Consider the following 19054-nt stretch of genomic DNA (forward strand, 5'->3'; position numbering starts at 1 on the left):
TATCATATATATTCACAAGAAACCATATATATTATTCAAGATATCATATATATTCACAGAAAGTCATACAAGATATCACAAAATCATATATATTATTGAGAATATCATAAAGACACAAAAAGTCATATATATTATTCAAGATGTCATATATATTCACAGAAAGTCATACAAAGCATCAGAAAATAATGATACTTTTTTTTTTTTATTCTATGAAGAAAAAGATATTTTCGTCATTGAAAATTAAAAAAAAAATGGAACGGCATTAATGTCTATTCTATCATTAATTACATTACATGATCCAATGTAATCGGATGATGCACTCCACATCAATTTTATTATACCGCACATGATATATTCTCTTCCCTATTATAACAAAGTCGTCACAAAATTATATATCCTCTTCAGGAGTCTATGTTGTCATAAATCTCCTAATGACTGCAGCTTGACAAAGGCATTAATGTACCTGTGAAGCATATCCTGAAAAGAATAGATATTATTGGCTCAGAATATGTTGCTTTCATTCATAGCAGCAGTGTAAAAAAAAAAAAAAAAAAAGCTACTAGGTGATTTCTCCAAGCCGCTTCTAATTGAATCTCACTTCTCATCATTGCTGGGGCTTTTTAGTGGCTGCAATGGTTGTTCAATACCATGGAAGAAGCCACCTAATTGCTATCAAAAATGATCCACCAACAATACCGCCATCTCATTCAAACACGAGTATCACAAATAACAAGCCATAATAAACCAACAATCGTAATAGACATATTCCTGCATGGTACGTCTTTCTTTCATTTTTTCTCTTGAAAATAACAGCAATTTACCACTAAAAAAGTCTGATAAATGATGCAAGAAGAACGAATACTAAACACTAAATCATTTCTTGCCATTGTTCCAATATAGAGCCTCATTCAAAAGGAGGGAGGCAACCACCAGGTTGCAGATCACTTTTGTACGTAGCCATGCTAACTGAGGCCCGAAGGCTTGGATAATGATAATAATGACACTTCTGGAATAACATAACTCGTTATATGATCAGCCTGAGAAAAGAAAACAGTTTTCTATACATTGTTCAGAAAAGTACATAATGTCCTGTTACCACTAGCGGGCCAAAATATGCACATGACTGTAGGAAAATGCCTTCTCACCCCCAAAAAGGTATAGGAAAATACATCTCTAATGAACAACAGACTCAGCATATACTGACATATTCCTCAACTTCAGAGAAACGCAAGGCATAACCATCTGTCGATTGAGAACAGTAGGTTATATTATTATAACACAATATTTGATCAATACTTTGCAGCTGTGATAACAAGGAATGATCCATTAGCACAGTCAATGTGATGCAAAAATAATATGAAAGATGCTCAATGCATTGCACGAACAATTCCACAGCTTCCAAGATTTACATTGACACATGCTTATACCTGCCATTAACAGTTAAGAGTTACAAAGAGTAAAGAGTAGCTATGATGAGGCTTCAGAACGTGATGGGAGACGGTGCAACCAAGATGAATCTAGTAAAAGGTCAACCATAATTGTTGGCCTTTCACCATATTAAAATACAAGTATTGTAATAAATTTGTCTATGACTGTATTCAATGCATCACTCAAGTTCCTAATAGCATCTCTCAGTGGTGCAGCTGGCCATACACAAAGCAGCATCTGTATTACTTGCAAGAAAACCATTTATTTATTAATCGAGTTGAGAGTTGCCTGAGGAACGAGCTTCTGGTTTCTCCAAGCCATCCTCCACCTCGAGATTTTTTTGTTCTTCGGTTTGCTCAGGTGCATCTTGAATCTGCCATGTAGACCATGCCTCTTATTTCTAATGAAAAAGGGGAAAGAAAAAAAGAGATACAGACACAAAACTCACCCAATCCATGAATAGATACATAATAATAACTCAAAGTTCATGTTTCACTTTTGTATGTTTGTGAGGGTGCAGCAGTTGCACCGAAGGAGTTGAAGTGGCAAAGTTACTCCCCCATCATACATCTAATACTGACTGAAATCATCTAGGCAGCAAAATAACTAGCATAATTCTACACTTTGATGCAGCAATCAGCTCATTTTATAAATGAAACGATTAAAAATTACAAATTTCACCAAAAGGAATAGTAAGTCAAACTTTTTAAGTCATCAAATGACCACTGGTTACCCCCCTTTTTCCAGACTGATACGTTTGTGATAATACAAACTTGTATGTAGGCTGTTTTATTGCAAGTGAAAGATTTTACTGAAACACACATCAATCAAATCATATGTACAAGAATAATAAAAAATTACAAATTTCACAAAAGAGAGTTTCAAAGTGTAATTATTTGAAGACATCAAACCACCTAGATTTCCCAAGGGGAACAGGTCAGTATGGAACTAGCAAATGATTGTATAACGTATTTCAGTATGGGACTAACAAGTGATTATACGATGTACTTTTGGGTGAAAACAACAGCCTCAAAGCTGATCATATCACAGTTGACATCAAATTTCGGAAAAACAGGAAGTCTGTATGTTCTCAAACCTTTAGCTGTAATTTCAAAATGACTCCACAAAATGAAGCATCATGTAAGATTTTAAGTTTGAACACCACAAAAGAAAGGGCACAACGCTTACCACTAAGTTTTTAAGGCCCAGTGTGACATCATCTTGCTGCATTTGAAGAGTGGTCCTCAGTTCCGTAAATTCCTGAAATCAGCAGTATTAAAAAATGAGTTTGGACCCACTCATGCACACATTAAAAAAAGAAGAAGAAAGATAAAGGATTCAATCAACTTACCGATCTCAGCTGCCCAAGTTCAGTATTCAGCGCCTTTTTGAGATCTGAAAGCTCCTGCATGTATTATCACAACTAAAATCAGATGAAAACATAACTAAGGAAATCAGCACTGACTAAAAATGAACAAAAGAGGGTAGGCTGCCTGACAGAATAGGCATGCTAAATAGATATTACAAATAGCGACCGCTCTTACAAAGATCACAAGCAAAAAAGACACCTACAATGACAATATATTGACCTATATAAAGTATATCCCATAATTCTGACACCACATATATCCAAAAAATAATCTTATAGATAAACTCTGAAAGCCAAGGAAGACGGGACCATCCCAAACTGCCTAGTTTAAGGTGTACCAAACTGTATTAGGAGCAGACCAGTATGGTTCCATCCCCTCGATTTGAGAAATGTGGGGAGGAGAGGGGGGGGAGGGAGGACAGAGAGAGAGGGGGAGAGGGAGGGGTGAGAGAAGCGAGAGACAGAGGGGCCATGGAGGAGCGCTGGAACCCTTAGGTTCCCTTGTTTCAAACAACATAGGGGCTGGGACCTTTTTTATTTTTCCACGCTTCGAATTGAAGTCAACAAGGTTCCGATGATCCTCCATGGTCCTCGTCCATCTCTTTTAGTTTCTCTCTCTCCCCTCTCCCTCCTCCATCGCAAGCTCTTTTTGTTGGCATGCACTAGAACGGCAAGTCACAGTACTATACCATACTATACTGCTGGCCAACTGATATTAGTGCTAGTACCGGTACCAGATCACCTTACCGAAAGCTCTTGATTATGTGAACATTCATTATATAAAAGGCTAAGCAATGAAGCATCAATCCTATGCACGCTAGTTAGAAAACTTTATGTTAGCAACATGCAGTACAAGTGCAAAAGAATTACAGGCACACCAGCTATCACAAATGTGGAACTATGTTTATTCACTGGACCAACTTGCAAATTAGTCCTACCTACAAGATTCAAATGCCCCTATCATTTGCATTGCCAGCTAAAACGATATATAGGAATATTTTAGGCCCTGACGCCATAAATGCATGACTACTGATGAATACTTAATTTAAATCGCTAGAGATACTAAATATTGTAATAATTAATATTATTTTATTGAAATTTGATGCTCTCTGGTCTATTTTGCAGATAATTGAGAGTTTGGGTTCATATAACTCAAATTAGACTCAAATTGGATCAGATTTGAGTGAATCAGGCAACCAGCTCCTATTCTAGTGGGAACACGACTTAAACATCAACGGAGGAGAATCAATATGAAGATCCAAGGATCCTTATTCACACTTCTACCTCTCTTTTCATGAAACTCTAGCCTCTCCACTCTATAAATAGAACCCTAAGGTCTCCATCTTTTTCAATCAAGACAACCCTAAGTTCTTTTCAAGCTTCTCTCTTTCTCTCTGCCTCTTCTTCTTCTCCATAAGTCTAGGAGAGGTACTAACCCTAGCACGACACCATATTCCTCCATAGATCTCTTTTCCACATCCCATCAAATCTAAGAGAGGTCCTAATCCTAGTGCCGCTATCTTTTCTCTTCTACATACCCGCTTCCATCAACCTTTCTTCCTTAGAGTTCCTAAACCAAGCCTTCCAGCCATCCCGCCGCTGTCTGCACGGAGGAAGACGAAGGATTCAAGGAGACACATCCACCATCAGGCGCAGCAAGAAGATCAACTTGGTTTAGTTATCTTGTATCGCAATTTTATTTTTTTCTTTATGTATGCTTCTTTATTTGATTAATAAAATATAATTTTATTATAATTTTCATGCTTCTTTCTTAGTTTCTTACAATCTATTATTCTTTTCTTTTGTGTTTTCGAAATAATCAACTAAGATCCCTGCGGATACGATCCCGACTCACCCTATCTACATAGTAGTGAGTAGGATTAATTTTGATGTACTACGACACGCATCAAATTTTGACGCTGTTGCCGGGGATTGGCGTGATTGTTTTGAAAAAAAAAATCAAAAAAAATCTGCAAAATAACAAAAAAAAATATTTTATTGCTTTCTAGATTTTTATTTCTTATTTTAGATTGCTTGACTACCTTATATGCTTTACTGCTTTATATTTTAGTTGATTATTTCCTTCTCTTGTACTCTTGCTTTCCATACTTTGCTGATTAGTAGTTTGCCTTTTATTTAAATTACGTAGTTACCTTTTATTCTTAACTGTGAGATTACTTTATTTGCATAGTGAGTAGTTATTTTATTTATTATTACCCATTATTCTTAGTGATTTACTGCTTTTCATAGCTTAGAATAATTTATTGTCCTAAAAGTAGATTTGATTTGTTGCTTTATTTGTAGGCTACCTACTTGTCTTTTAATCTTAGCATTATTTACTTTCTATTTAATTAGATTTACTAGATCTTCTCATACCTAATTAACTTAATTTAAAACTTACCTCTTATTCCTTCTTACTTAAAGATAACATAATATAAAAAGAATACAAAGACACCACATAACACTTGACTAATATAAATAAACCAATTAAATCTTAAAAGCTACTTAACATGTTTGGACGCTTTTTCTTTTTGCATTACATATTTTCATAAAAAATCTTAAAGGCAAAACCCTAATCAACATAAGATGGAGATTTCATCACCCTTCCTTGGCCCACAAACCACCATCTTGCAATTGCATTGATCTAAACCTCTAATTTAAAATCGATTAGACATTGACCCCTAAGGATCCTCGAGCTCAGTAGGACAAGGAATCCTAAAAGTTAGACCGGATTCAGGTTAGTCAATTTAACTGGTGTCTAAAAAAGTGGTTCAGAGATTACGTCCCAAAGGAAAGTGGTTCATTAATTGATTCTGTTCGCTTATCTGGCCAACGTGGTTGGTGTCTAAGAAAAATAACGGGGGGACCCCCACCAACCTTATACTTATCTGGCCAATTGAGCAGCTAGTCTGCTACTTGGAGTGCTTGAAGGTGACCTTGACAGTTAGGCTATCTAAATCTAGGATAACCCATAGATAGGATTGATTGAACCATTTGATTGTTAACTAAAAACATCAAATCTAATTAATTCTTCTCTATCTTCTTAGTATTAGAACTCCTTAAGTTCTCTTCTTTAGAACTCTTTTCTCCTCTTTTTCTCATCTTCTTTTTCAAAAAAAAAAAATATTGAAATTAAAACTCAAATGAGATCTTTTGGGTGCATGCTAGGACGTCGATCATTACAACCTGATTTACACCCATTAGATCTAGAGCTAGAAAGAACGATTCGAACAAACCAAATCAAAATCATGGATCTAAAACAAGAAACTGACCTACCACGACAATTGAGGGAGTATTTTAATCCCTCATCTTACATCTACTCGCCATGTATCCAGCCTCCTCCTGTGGAAGCGACACAATACGAAATCAAGTCTAGCATTATTCAAATGCTACCATCATTCTATGGACTGACGAATGAGGATCCGTATAAACACTTGGACGAATTTCTTGAGATATGCTCCACAGTAAAAATCCAAAACTTCAACGATGATGCTCTCAGGTTGAAACTGTTCCCTTTTTCACTTAAGGATAAAGCCAAGCATTGGTTAAACTCCCTAGATTCCATAACCATTTCAACTTGGAACCATCGTCAAAGAGAGTTCCTTAAGAAATACTTTTCAATTGAAAAAGCAAATCAAATTAGAAAAGCCATCACTAATTTTTCTCAATTGGATGGTGAACTTTTTCGTGAGATATGAGAAAGGTTAAGAGATCTTATTCGTAAATGCCCCTACCACGCTGTCCCCAAATGGCAACTTGTTCAATGTTTCTACGATAGTCTATCGGAGAAACACCGACAAATGATCGATGCATCGTGTGGTGGGACATTCATGTTAAAGAGTGAGGATGAGGCTTAGCAGCTCTTTGAAACACTTAGTGAGAACTCCTTGCATCACATGTCTAACCTAGTCCAAAAATGTTTGTGCATTGTGTGTAAGTCCGACTCATTTTATTAGTGAATGCCCAACCGCACCTCAATTTTCTGAGTTTGTACACGAGCAGATCCAGCAAGCTCAAACCCAACAAGCTCGTAGATCAGGAAATGATCCATATTCGAATACTTATAACCCCGACTGGAGAAACTACCCAAATTTTTTCGAAAGACCACAGCCAGTGGTTGGCCCTGCTGTACCTAGACCTAACTATCAGGACCCGACATATAGGCATGGACCATACCACCAGTTCCAAAATGCTCCTCAACCGTCTACCACTGGTCACAGCTCAACTTTTGAAGAGATTCTAAAAGCGCTAGAACGATTAGAAGTCAACACCCAAACCCTTAACTCCCACATGAAATCCATTGCTAAGCTAGAGACCCAAATAGATCAACTAGCAACCGCAGTCAGTAGGAGGAGGAAAATTACCTAACCAATCTGAGAGCAATTCGAGAGGGCAATTCATGGTTGAGAGCTCCAATACTCCGATACCTTTTCTGAACACGCCAAATCAATCATGACTCTCAAAAGTGAGAAGGTCATTGAACACACGAGTAAAACCAATGAGACTGACCCTAGACCTCTGACCAAGCCCGAATCATCCAAAAACAAGGACCCAAAAGTAGAGAATGGACAAACTGCACCGGAATCACCTTACTTGCCTAAAGCCCCATATTCGAGTGCCCTAAAAGCCCCTACTCCTGCGAATAAGAAGGGAGGAAGACTCGATGAGATGTTAGAATTATTTAAGCAAATCCAAATTAATCTCCTCCTTCTAGACGCAATCAAACAGATCTCACCTTACGCAAAATTTTTGAAGAAATTGTGCACTCAGAAACGTAAATCTCGATCACAACTTCCGAAGAAAATATGCCTCACCGAACAAGCTAGCTCTGTATTCCAGCAAACTACCTCTCCAAGCTTAAAGATCCAGGTACCCCTACCATTTCTTGCATTATAGGAGACTTTCACATCGAACAAGCTCTCCTGGATCTAAAGGCCAGTGTGAACCTTTTACCTAGCTCGATTTATGAACTTTTTGGGTTTCAAGAACTGAAACCCACGCCGGTCACTTTACAGTTAGCTGATAGATCAATTAAGACATCAAGTGGGATGATCGAAGATGTTTTGGTCAAGGTAGATGAGTTCTATTTTTCAGTTGATTTTCTAGTCCTTGACATGGAACTGAGTGGCAATCAAAGACAAATTTTCATTATCTTAGGCAGACCCTTCCTAGCTACGGCAAATGCGTGCATCAATTGTAAGACAGAAGTCATGGATGTATCGTTTAGGAATAAGAAACTGAGACTGAATGTGTTCAGTACATCCCAGAGACCAGTTGATAGTTGCTTCGAGATAGATACATTCGAGGACATCATAGAGGAAGCAACATTAACGATTTTTGCACATGATTCTCGAGACACCCACTTGACGCACTTTGGAGTGGATAACTGTGATATAGAGAGAGATAGCGAAAAAGTAAATATTCTAGTTGATACATCGAATGCTGAAACTACTCCCTCTTGGACAATCAAGTACGAGCCATTGCCCGTATTAGCCAATACACCCACAGTTCCGTCATTAGAATCACCACCTGCACTAGAATTGAAGCCACTTCCAGCCGCACTCAAGTATGCATTCCTAAGACATAATGACACCCTCCCAGTGATCATTGCATCAGACTTGATCCCGGATCAGGAAGCACAATTGATTGGTATTCTGAAGAAAACAAAGAAGCTATTGGCTGGTCCATTACTGATCTAAAAAGAATTGACCCCTCCATCTGTATGCACCACATTCATTGCAAGACAGATGCCAAACCCCATCGAGACATGCAGAGGAGACTGAACCCAAACATGCGGGTAGTGAAGAAAGAGGTGGTAAAATAGTTAGATGCTGGAATCATCTACCCCATATCTGATAGTAAATGGGTCAGTCCTACCCAAGTAGTACCTAAAAAATCAGGTATTACTGTAGTGGAGAATGAAGGTGAATTGTTTCCCACTTGCACACCATCTAGCTGGCGAGTATGCATTGACTATAGAAAACTAGACGCTGTTACTAGGAAGGACCATTTTCCATTACCCTTCGTCGACCAAATCCTAGAACGGCTAGCGGATCAACATTTTTTCTATTTTCTAGATGGTTATTCAGGGTACAATCAGATACTTGTATTTTCGGATGACCAAGAGAAAACCACTTTCACTTGCCCTTATGGTACTTTCGTTTTTCGGTGTATGCCGTTCGGGCTCTGCAATGCACCCGCTACATTTCAACTATGCATTTTGACCATTTTCTCAGATATGCTAGATAAATATCTCGAAATATTTATGGATGATTTCTCCGTATTTAGAATCATTTTTGAGGATTATCTTCATAATCTCTCCAAAGTCCTTAAGCGCTGCACGGAGATAAATTTGGTTTTAAATTAAAAAAAAGTCATTTCATGGTTCGAGAAGGAATCGTATTGGGACATATTGTTTCTGAAAGGAGGATTGAGATAGACAAAGCCAAAATCGAGATCATTTCAAAACTACCACCTCCCACTTCGATTCGACAAATACGATCCTTCCTAGATCACGCTGGATTTTACAAACGCTTCATTAAAGATTTTAGCAAAATATCAAGATCTTTGTGCAATCTGCTAGCTAAGGACACGCCATTTGTCTTTAATGAAGAATGTCTACAAGTCTTTCACACGTTACGAACAGCTCTGACAACAGCACCCATAATAAAACCTCCTGATTGGTCCTTTCCATTTAAAATCATGTGTGACGCTTCTGATTTCGCAACAGGGACCATCTTAGGTCAAAGAATCAATAAGAAGCTACATGTGATCTATTACGCTATCAAAACTCTATCCGATGTCTAATTGAACTACACCATGACAGAAAAAGAGCTACTAGCGGTGGTAATCGCCCTTGATAAATTTCGTTCATATTTGTTAGGATCTAAGGTTCTAGCATATTCTGATCACGCGGCTCTGAAACATCTGCTCTCAAAGAAAGATAATAAGCCACGATTGATCAGATGAATCCTTCTGCTTCAAGAATTGATCTAAAATATGGTCACTGATCACATTTCTAGAATCTTAGTTGATCATACGATGAATACAGATGCAGTTAAAGAGAAATTCTCTGACGAACAATTTTTTACAACTTTCTCTGATCAAATCCCATGGTTTGCCAACATCGTTAACTATTTGGCAACAGAGCAAGTTTCTCTCCATTGGACAAAATAGGAGAAGGATCAATTCTTCTCACAAGTCAAATATTATTATTGGGAGGAATCCGAATTGTTCAAACATTGTCCTGACCAAGTGATTTGACGCTGTCTCTAAGAGTGAGTATCAAAATATACTTATCTTTTGTCACTCTCATACATGCAGGGGATATTTCAGTGGAAAGAGAACGGCCGCGAAAGTGTTACAAAGTGGATTTTACTGGCCGACATTGTTTAAGGATGCATATAAATTTTGCCTTGAGTGCTTGCGCTGTCAGCAAACGGAGAACATTTCTAGAAAAAATATGATGCCCTATCTCCCATTTTAGTCATAGAAGTTTTTGATGTTTGGAGAATTGATTTTATGGACCCCTTTCCTCCATTCTATGGATACGAATATATTTTCGTTGCGGTAGATTACGTATCAAAATGGATTGAGGCAATGGCAATCAGGACGAATGATCACAAGGTGGTAATCAAATTCATCCAACAGAACATCTTAAGTCGATTCGATTGCCCAAGGGTCATTATTAGTGACGGAGGTGCACACTTCACGAATAGGCACACTTTGAAATATTTAATCATGATTTAAAGAACACCAAGATAAGTTATCAAATCATAAAAAATTACATACTTGACGATTTGCACTGGATTTTAGTTTAACTCTTAAAGATTAAATACTCTTAGTTAAAACTTAATTATAGAGCCTTTATCTAGTTTCCCCCCGTGAATTCACTTGATTCGTTTTGAGCAAATGTGCATACTTTACATGTTTTGATCATCAATTTATAATAATTAATTGATATTAATAAATCATTTTTGATATCAAAAGAGAATTTATTAATGAATACTCATATTTTATTTTGATTGATCAATATCAAAAAATAAATTTGAAAATTCTCCTCTTAAAGCTATCATACAAAATATTTCAAAGAAGCTATCATTTTATCTTTAAAGCTAAATATTTTTAAAAAAATTTAGTTTTAATCAATTGGTATAGATAGCTTACCTTTGACCTTATATCTCATTGATTTACCTTTTAGCAAAAATAGAAGGATGTCTTTGTCTCAAATCTAATTTTATAAAGCTATATTCTTGATATTACATTATTTGAGACAAATCCAAGAAGTTTATACTTTTTCTGAACTTAATGGATTGATACCTCTTAAAGAAAAGAAAGAGATATCTTTAGAAAAGTAAAACATATCTTGTGCTTGGCTTTTGATGCTTTGAATCCTTAATATTGAAAAGCTCTATTAAATCTTCAAAGCTCAAAGCAATCTTCTGACTTTTTTGGAAAAAGAGTAGTGTTATAGAGTTTATCTTATTCAAAAGTTAATAATTCAACAAGTTGAAACATATTTTCTAAAACTAGCCAAACTTGAATTGAATTTGATATAAATCTTTGATTCATTTAAAAAGGAGGAAAGTTTCTAAATCTATATTATTTCAAAAATGAAGAAAGAAATTCAATTTAAAGTTGCTGCTAACCTTTAAAAGGTGGAAACAAATTATGAAATCTGAATGTAAAAATTAAATTCCAGTTAAAGTTTTTAAAAAAAGGAAAGAAAATATTATTATTGACCCTAAAGAAAAAATCCTTGTCAATCATTAAGTGAAATGGTGTTAATAAAAGAAACTACTTCTAAACCTAATAAAAAAAATATTTTATTATATAAATTTGTTTGAGCAATCATGTTATTTTTATTTCATGTTGTTTTTATCTGACTTACTTTGAAGCAGACATTATTTGAGTATGATAATAGAAATCATTATAAATCTTAAAAAGAAAACTATTGATGAATATTCGAATCATGCTTGTCTTGATTTATTTGATTTATTTGAACATTTCAATGATTTCATTTATTTGATTTGTTTTATACTTTACATGCATTGAGTTTCAAGCTGAAATTTGAAAAATATCTCGCTTCATTGATTTATTTTTCAAAAATAAATTTAATATATATATATATATATTTATATTTATATATCATAAATCTTCAAGTGTTATCTTCTAGTGGTATCTTCATTGGTTGGAGGCTATGATCCTTTTGCTTATATGAACATTCATATTATTTGACTTGTTTTGAAAAAATTATTATAGATCTTAAAAGATAAATTATTGAAGAACATTCATATTTTACATGCTTTGATTATCATCTATTATTTTGAGAATCATCGCTTTCACTGCTTTTACTTCGATTAATTATTTTTAAGAGATGAATTTGAGAAATGCTCTTTTTGAATCTTTTGAAATTGGTATGAAATTGAACTTCTCAAGTAAGTTGTTATTTACTTAAGCTAAACACAATTGATATCATACTTCTTATAATTAGTATCAAGTAGTCTAATTTTTGTCATGAATTCCATCGCATTATCTTTTGGCAAAAAAAAAATGCTATATCTCAAATCTGAATTTTCATGGCTATATTCTTGCTATTGTTTGGGACAAATTCTTATGATATGTTTTTGAATAATCTATTTTAATATCAAAAAGGGAGAAAAGCATTTTCAAGACTATATTATTCAAAATTTTGAATTAAGAAGTATGTTTGCATCTATATTTTTGAAAAAAAGGAAGAAATCTTGATTTGAATTTCTAAGTTAAACCCACATTGTATTTTTGCAAAAGGAGGAGAAAACATTTAAGAAGAAAATGTGTTCTTAAAAGACTATTTGATTGAAAATGTCTTGACATGTAAAACAAAGGGGGAGAAAAATGTTAAGCTTAAATATGCACAATTTGAAAGAGAAAGGGGGAGAGACACAAGGACATTAACTTTCTAGCATTTGTTATGAAAAATAGAGGGAGAAAAGTTGAAAAGTAATCTAGCCTTGGTTGAAAATTCAATTTGTGTTGAGAAAATTGAATTTGATCTTAAATTCTTGATTTGAGCCTTCTTATGCCATTAATTTGAGCTTTGATTTTCATATTGAGCTTTCATGTGCTTATTCTATTTGATTTACTTGATTTAATTGCTAAATCATTTTTGACAATTAATTGGAGTTAAACTGAATTTGAAACTTTTTTTACTCCAAACAAATTGATTTTGATACATGCTTCCAACTTTGAAACTTAAGATACTGAATCTTTTCTTGTGCCAACCTTATAAATTTGATTTGCATGATCATTCTTGAAAATTACTAGGAGTTAAATTGAATTGGAAACACATTCTTACCCCAGAAATGTATTTCTAAATCCAAATTTGAAACTCATTTGAAAATATGAACATAACACAATTTTTGATATGCACAGAAAAATCTTTGTAAAATTATTTTTACTCTGATACATTCCCGATACATATCTTTTTTGAATTTAAATGATGAATTTTTATAAAGAAAAGGAAAGAATGAATTTTGAGGTAAATCCCATACTTGATTTCACTGTTCAAATCTTTTGGAAAGCTCTATTCTCTTTACAAGTTCAAAGTAATCACTTATTTGATTAAAAATCTGATTATAAAGTCAACTTCATTCAAAAAGGAGGATAGCAATTTTGAATTCTGAATTCAAGCTAATTTTAAGAAGGAAGAAATGTTTTAAACTTATTTTGAATCAAAGACAACTTTCAAAAAGAGAGATGATTTATTTAAATTGATTTTCTGAATTTGATACATCTCTCATCATATTGATTTTGATGATTTTCTTAGCTCCTTCCCATAAGCTTTTTGATGCTGTCAAAAAGGAGGAAAAGTATGTTGAGTATATGCTTGAAGGATTGATACTCAAAAAATTTAAAGTTTTGATGCTTGAAACCTTGATACTCATTGATTTGAATTGAAACATTATTTTGATATGAGTATATACAATAATATGTAATAATATACTTGAAGGCTCATTAAAAATCTCTGTATTTTCATGTTTAAGGTATTACTTCATGATACATTATTTCAACTTTTTAAAATACATTATTTGTTTCTTTAGCATATACTCAAAGTTTTGCCATCATTAAAAAAGAAAAGATTGTTGACCCTATGATTTATTTGATGATCGCCAAACTTTGAGTATATTATGTATCTACTCATGTGTTTCAAGAATGATTGTAGGTCTTTCCAGGTATTAAAAATGAAAAAATTTCATGGAAAAAAACCTCCACAAAATCACTAAGTCAAGATCTTCAAAGAAGGATTTTCAAATTTAGACTTAGTGGAGTTTGGAGAAAATGAAACAAGGATGGCTCTTTATGAAAAAAATGACATTGGAGGATGAAAATATTATTTGGAAACATTAGGGATAAGAAAATTTAAGTTTGGAAGGTCAAACAATGAAGAAAAATAAAGTTGAAAAGTTTGAAGCCGACTCCGGAAGAAATCGAGCCGACTTTGGCACGAAACGGGATTGAAACTTTGGCTTGACATGTAGCCGAACTGGCTCGAAATGGATCCGAGCTGGTTCTCTTAAAAGGATAGAAAACTACATTTTCAAGATGCTTGTTCGAGCCAGCTCGACTGCACGGAGACAGCAATAACGGCTAGTTTTCTGCACTTTTTCAACGGCTAGTTTTCGTGTCTAACGGCTATTCCAAGCTCTCCAATGGCCAAAACACATTCTCAAATCATTTGAAAAGTGAGATTAAGAGGATTGAAAAGAGAAAACAATCAAATTTATGAGAAACATTGAATACCTTTGAAAAGAGAAAAAAAGAGAGAAAGTAGTGCACTGTTTTGAGAGCTTTCAAAGTGTGATCTTCTCCAATATCTTCTTCATTCTCTTAAGCATCAAGAAGAGAAGTTGAAGCTTCATTTGAGCAATACATCAACAACTTCTTCGAACATCAAAAGAGTTCTATTTTCTGTTTTTCTTTTGTGCTAAAATTTTTGTTTTTTATATTTTATTTTCTTTACAAGTTTTTTTAGGAGAAAGAAATTTAGGGTTAGGTCTATCCAAGTCCGAAATTGGACGAGTGTAAGATTTGGCTAGTGAGCCCGAAAAACCATCTAGGTTGTTGATGAGTCCGAAAAACTCACGGTGTAAAGATTTTGATTGGTTGACCTAGGTTAAAACCAATTGGATTTGTTTGTGAGCCCAAAAAAACAAACACACTATAATCAAGGATGGATTATAGTGAAAATCACAAAAAAGCTTGGAGAGTGGACGTAGGAGTGGGTTGCTCCGAACCACTATAAATTTTGTGTGTGTGTTGTGCTATCTTGCCTACATTCATGCTTTACTTATTTGCTTTAAATCCTTGCTTTACATTTATACATTGCTTTTGCTATTTTACTACCACTGCAATACTATTGCATATACCTCACAATCACTAAGTTAAGTTAATTTGAAGCACATATTTGCTTAGTGTTTAATTTGGTTAAAATTTTTTAAAGAACCCAATTCACCCCATCCTCTTGGGTTGCTACTTCTGGGCAACAGAATCTATTGATGACTATTGCATCAACATTCATAGTCTATAAAATTAGAATTCAAACTGCTTAGAAGTTTCATTTATGAAAGAAAAAGTTGAGAATTTTGGACACTAATCTCCTGCTATATGCCAAAATTGTTGGATGAACTAAAGAAGAGAATTATTAGGACATACCAACCTCTCCTTACAACTACTAATTACACCTCTTCCTTTTCAAAACTATTTTCATGATCCACCCTCTGATTTGCATCTACCAAGAATTACCATCTAAACCTTTAGACTTAGGTCTCTAACCTGTTCCATGCTAACCTATAAAATCCAAACCTTTCCCCAAAATATCTCTTATTGAAACTTAGATTATATTTCCTCCTTTTCTCAGCAATGCATTGGGAACTCTTTGGAAAATCTTAGTTTCATGTCACCTTTCAACAAACAAATCAGCCTAGAGCTGGTCTACAGTTCTGCTCCTCTCTTTTGTGCTGTTTGGCATACTGTGGTCAAGAACCTTCCTTGGCACAGCAGGAAAGCACCAATATTTTCTATGTCACCAAGATCATGATTCTTATCAAGACATTTTTCCACTAATCATAACACCAAACCACCCCAAAAATCCTTTCTCCAAGCAGCAGTGTTCCCCTTTTATTCTTCAGCATTGTTCCAAAAGGCAGTCATATGGGACAACTTCATCTGGGCTAGGCATGGGTGGTCCCCCTACTACATGGGACCTAGATCTACCCAAGCAGCTAGACCAAATATAGGCACCTGGGCTGCCTAGAGCATCCTAGGCAAGCACTTCATTAGAATTGGGAAAATAGCGATGATTTTCATTCTCCCAATCTTCTTCTTCCTCCTTAGCAACATGGTTGTACCTACCAATAGCTACAAGTTACCATGAGAACATAGGAGCGGCAAAGGGAAGAAAAGCATAGTACTATCTACATAAGTTATCCACCTAGGTGACCACATGATGCTTAGGCATTCATAACAACTACCTCCTAAAATTCCAATATCCAGCTTTTCAACTCAAAATGCCTCATCTACATGCACTTAAACTTAGAAGAATTAGGATTTTAAACTTCTATGAACAACATTTAGCAGAAATATGATCAAAATCAGGATCAAAATACCCTTTTCATGTTCCAATAGTGAGTTTACCAATCCCAAATCACGTAGAACTAATAGATCAATGTCAGGATGCCACTAGATCAACTAAACTCTATCGCATAGAAAGACAGATCCGTAAAATCCATAATACCTGTACTCAGTTAAATCCATTCTTCTCGCCTCAAGAACAAAATGGATGAAATGCAAATGTACTCCACATACCCAGGCCCCTATCTGACAATCTGACTAAAACATCTGACAACGTATCCCAACTCCTTTGTATGCACCAGCAAAAAATCATGTATTATCAGTGTTTTATTAAGTACGGAGTAAAAAAAAAAAAAAAACTGAGTTAGGATGTTTTTCACACAAATTAAACCTAAAATAGTTTAACAGAATGTCAGTATATTTTTTTCCAGACGTAACAGCAATAAAATTTAGAACTAAAAACGCTTTTTTGGAAACCAGAACGATATTTTTTAATCTTCTCGACTAATAGTAAGAAAAAACTCACATCTTTGTAAAGCTTAACTTGTGTGTCCAACTTTGACCTCCAGTTTTGCAAGTCCTGCAGCAATGCATACCCTATTAGCTGAACAGCTTCGCTGTTAACCTAACCCTAACCATAAGAAGAGAAGGGAGAGAAACCAACTTGTTTCAGCCCTTGAAGTTTGAGCAACAACTCCGACTGCGATTCATTCAATTCCTGGCCAGAAACCATATCAAATTAATAACCCACTGAAAGAAGCGCAATTGTTTAACAACATCCATATAAAACACCAACAGAAAGACACAAATTACTCCAAACACATGAAATTGTGTTTCCATCTCACCGTGATCCGATCCCCTAGTGGTTGAAACTGGACCTTCTTCAGAGACCACAAGCAACAGATCCACAGACCTAATTAGCTACCATAGAACATCTCATACCAGACTAAAATCCAAACAGAGATGAAAGATAGATCTGAAAGAACTCTAATTCCAGAATTATTCCAACAAATCGAATCCTTTCAAGTGGATCAAAGCTACCAGATTTTTGAAGCTTACAGGGGGCGAGGGTAGAGGAACCACAGCCGGCGGCGAAGGAGCTGGATCCAGATCGGCATCCGCCATTAGAGCTCGTCCTCCAGGGTTTTTTCTTTTGTTCCTCCTCTCTTTACCGTACCCAGTCTTGATCTTTCTTGCGAGCGGCAAGAGAGAGAGTGACAGGAGATGAAAGTGGAAGAGTGAAGTAAGAGGTCCGCCTTTGTCGCTGTTTAATTTAGGGCCTTTGCTGGCATGTAGTCCTGGTGTAATTTTATAATAGATAATCGGATTATACTGTGATAATATTTGATATATTATATAGATAATATTATTATAATCATATAATTATAAAAAAATATAATTATCTAATAAAATTATAAAAAATTTTATATTGCATAGGTATGTGTAGTAATATTATTATAAATTATAAAAAATCCTATATTACAATATTTGGTATACAATTTAATTATATGAATATAAATTAATTTTTTCAAAGTATCCCTCCTTGCTTATTAATTATTGTCTATTTTCTATAGGAACAATTTAATTTTAAAACTAACTATTTTTTGTGATATCACTATTATATTTTCTTTTCTATTTTCATCAATTAAGGCTATCTATAATTTATTGTGATTTATTTTGATGGAGATATTTTAGTTCTAAAATTTTTTTGTTGTAAGATTGCAGGATTGTAAGATTATATATAATCACATAGCCATCTCTTTCTAGACAATCAGATTATCTCTTTTTGAAGTAATGCTGCATTACATGTAATGCAGTATTATCTGTGAAAGAAACAAAACAAACAGTATAATCTGATTACCTATTACAAAATTATATATAATGCAGCATTACCTATTTATTTTATTACTTTCAGAGATAATGCTGTATTACATATAATACAACATTATCTCAAAAAGAGGTAATTTAATTGTCTAGGATAAAACTGTCAATTTGAGTTGTAAATAAACAAGTAATGCTGCATTACATATAATACAACATTATCTCAAAAAGAGGTAATCTAATTATCTAGGATAAAACTGCCAATTTGAGTTGGGCCCGTCGGATTGGCCTGTCCTGCCATGTAAATAAGGCGGATTGGGTTCATATTTTAGCAATCCGTTTAAAAATGAGTCAAATGACCCGTTCTGTTTGGATCGACGGATCGAGACGGGTCGAGACGGGATGACCCACCTCTTTTTATTTATAAATATATCAAAATTAATTAATTATTATTTTATTACTTATTGATCTATCAAAATCAGAAAGAACAACCCTCGATCCCAAAATTCTTCATTGACTCAATCGGATGTCAACGGGAAAGAAAAGGACAGAAGGTGCCGCCGCTCCAGCCTCCAGGTGCTCCTCATTGACTCCCAGTCTCCCACTCCCGATTCCAAATTCCCAATTCCCAACCCCAAAGGCCCAAACCTAAAATAAATCATCGATTCACCTTTACACCTTATGGTCCTTTCCCCTTACCCTTATCCTCTTTCAACGAGAAAGAGAGGAGAGACCATTAGGCCGCCGCTACCGCATCCGGATGCCGTCGGTCATTGCCTAATTTCCATCACCCATGGTGAGTCTCTTGACTCTCTTCTCTTTATT

At 34.9% G+C, this 19054-nt stretch overlaps 1 protein-coding gene across 3 annotated transcripts; it reads right to left on the reverse strand.

The window, feature by feature from the left end:
• Positions 1-1352: 1352 nt before the first annotated feature.
• Positions 1353-17679, reverse strand: LOC105045277 (uncharacterized). Of its 3 annotated transcripts, none has more exons than XM_010923506.2 (7): positions 17468-17679; positions 17254-17286; positions 17073-17126; positions 16935-16988; positions 2780-2833; positions 2617-2688; positions 1353-1801 (listed from the first exon to the last, which is right to left on the reverse strand). In XM_010923506.2, exons 1-7 carry the CDS (start codon positions 17531-17533, stop codon positions 1697-1699), a joined length of 438 nt encoding a protein of 145 aa, XP_010921808.1. In that variant the 5' UTR covers positions 17534-17679; the 3' UTR covers positions 1353-1696. The 3 variants fall into 3 exon arrangements, with proteins under 3 accessions (XP_010921808.1, XP_010921807.1, XP_019705970.1); XM_010923505.3 differs by having other exon boundaries at positions 17254-17289; positions 17468-17676; XM_019850411.3 differs by lacking the exon at positions 17254-17286 and having other exon boundaries at positions 17468-17678.
• Positions 17680-19054: the final 1375 nt, after the last annotated feature.

Source organism: Elaeis guineensis, chromosome 5 (assembly GCF_000442705.2).
Source record: "Elaeis guineensis isolate ETL-2024a chromosome 5, EG11, whole genome shotgun sequence".
In the NCBI taxonomy this organism is placed as follows: domain Eukaryota; kingdom Viridiplantae; phylum Streptophyta; class Magnoliopsida; order Arecales; family Arecaceae; genus Elaeis; species Elaeis guineensis.

What these genes read in the sequence shown, in the direction of transcription:
- LOC105045277 (XM_010923505.3), bottom strand. Translation starts at nt 17,533, where the DNA reads ATGGCGGATGCCGATCTGGATCCAGCTCCTTCGCCGCCGGCTGTGGTT. An exon ending in TTCCTCTACCCTCGCCCCCT is followed by an intron (nt 17,290 to 17,467) that starts GTAAGCTTCAAA and finishes TGGTCTCTGAAG; the next exon opens with AAGGTCCAGTTTCAACCACT. An exon ending in TGGGCCTTAAAAACTTAGTG is followed by an intron (nt 1,802 to 2,616) that starts GTAAGCGTTGTG and finishes TCTACATGGCAG; the next exon opens with ATTCAAGATGCACCTGAGCA.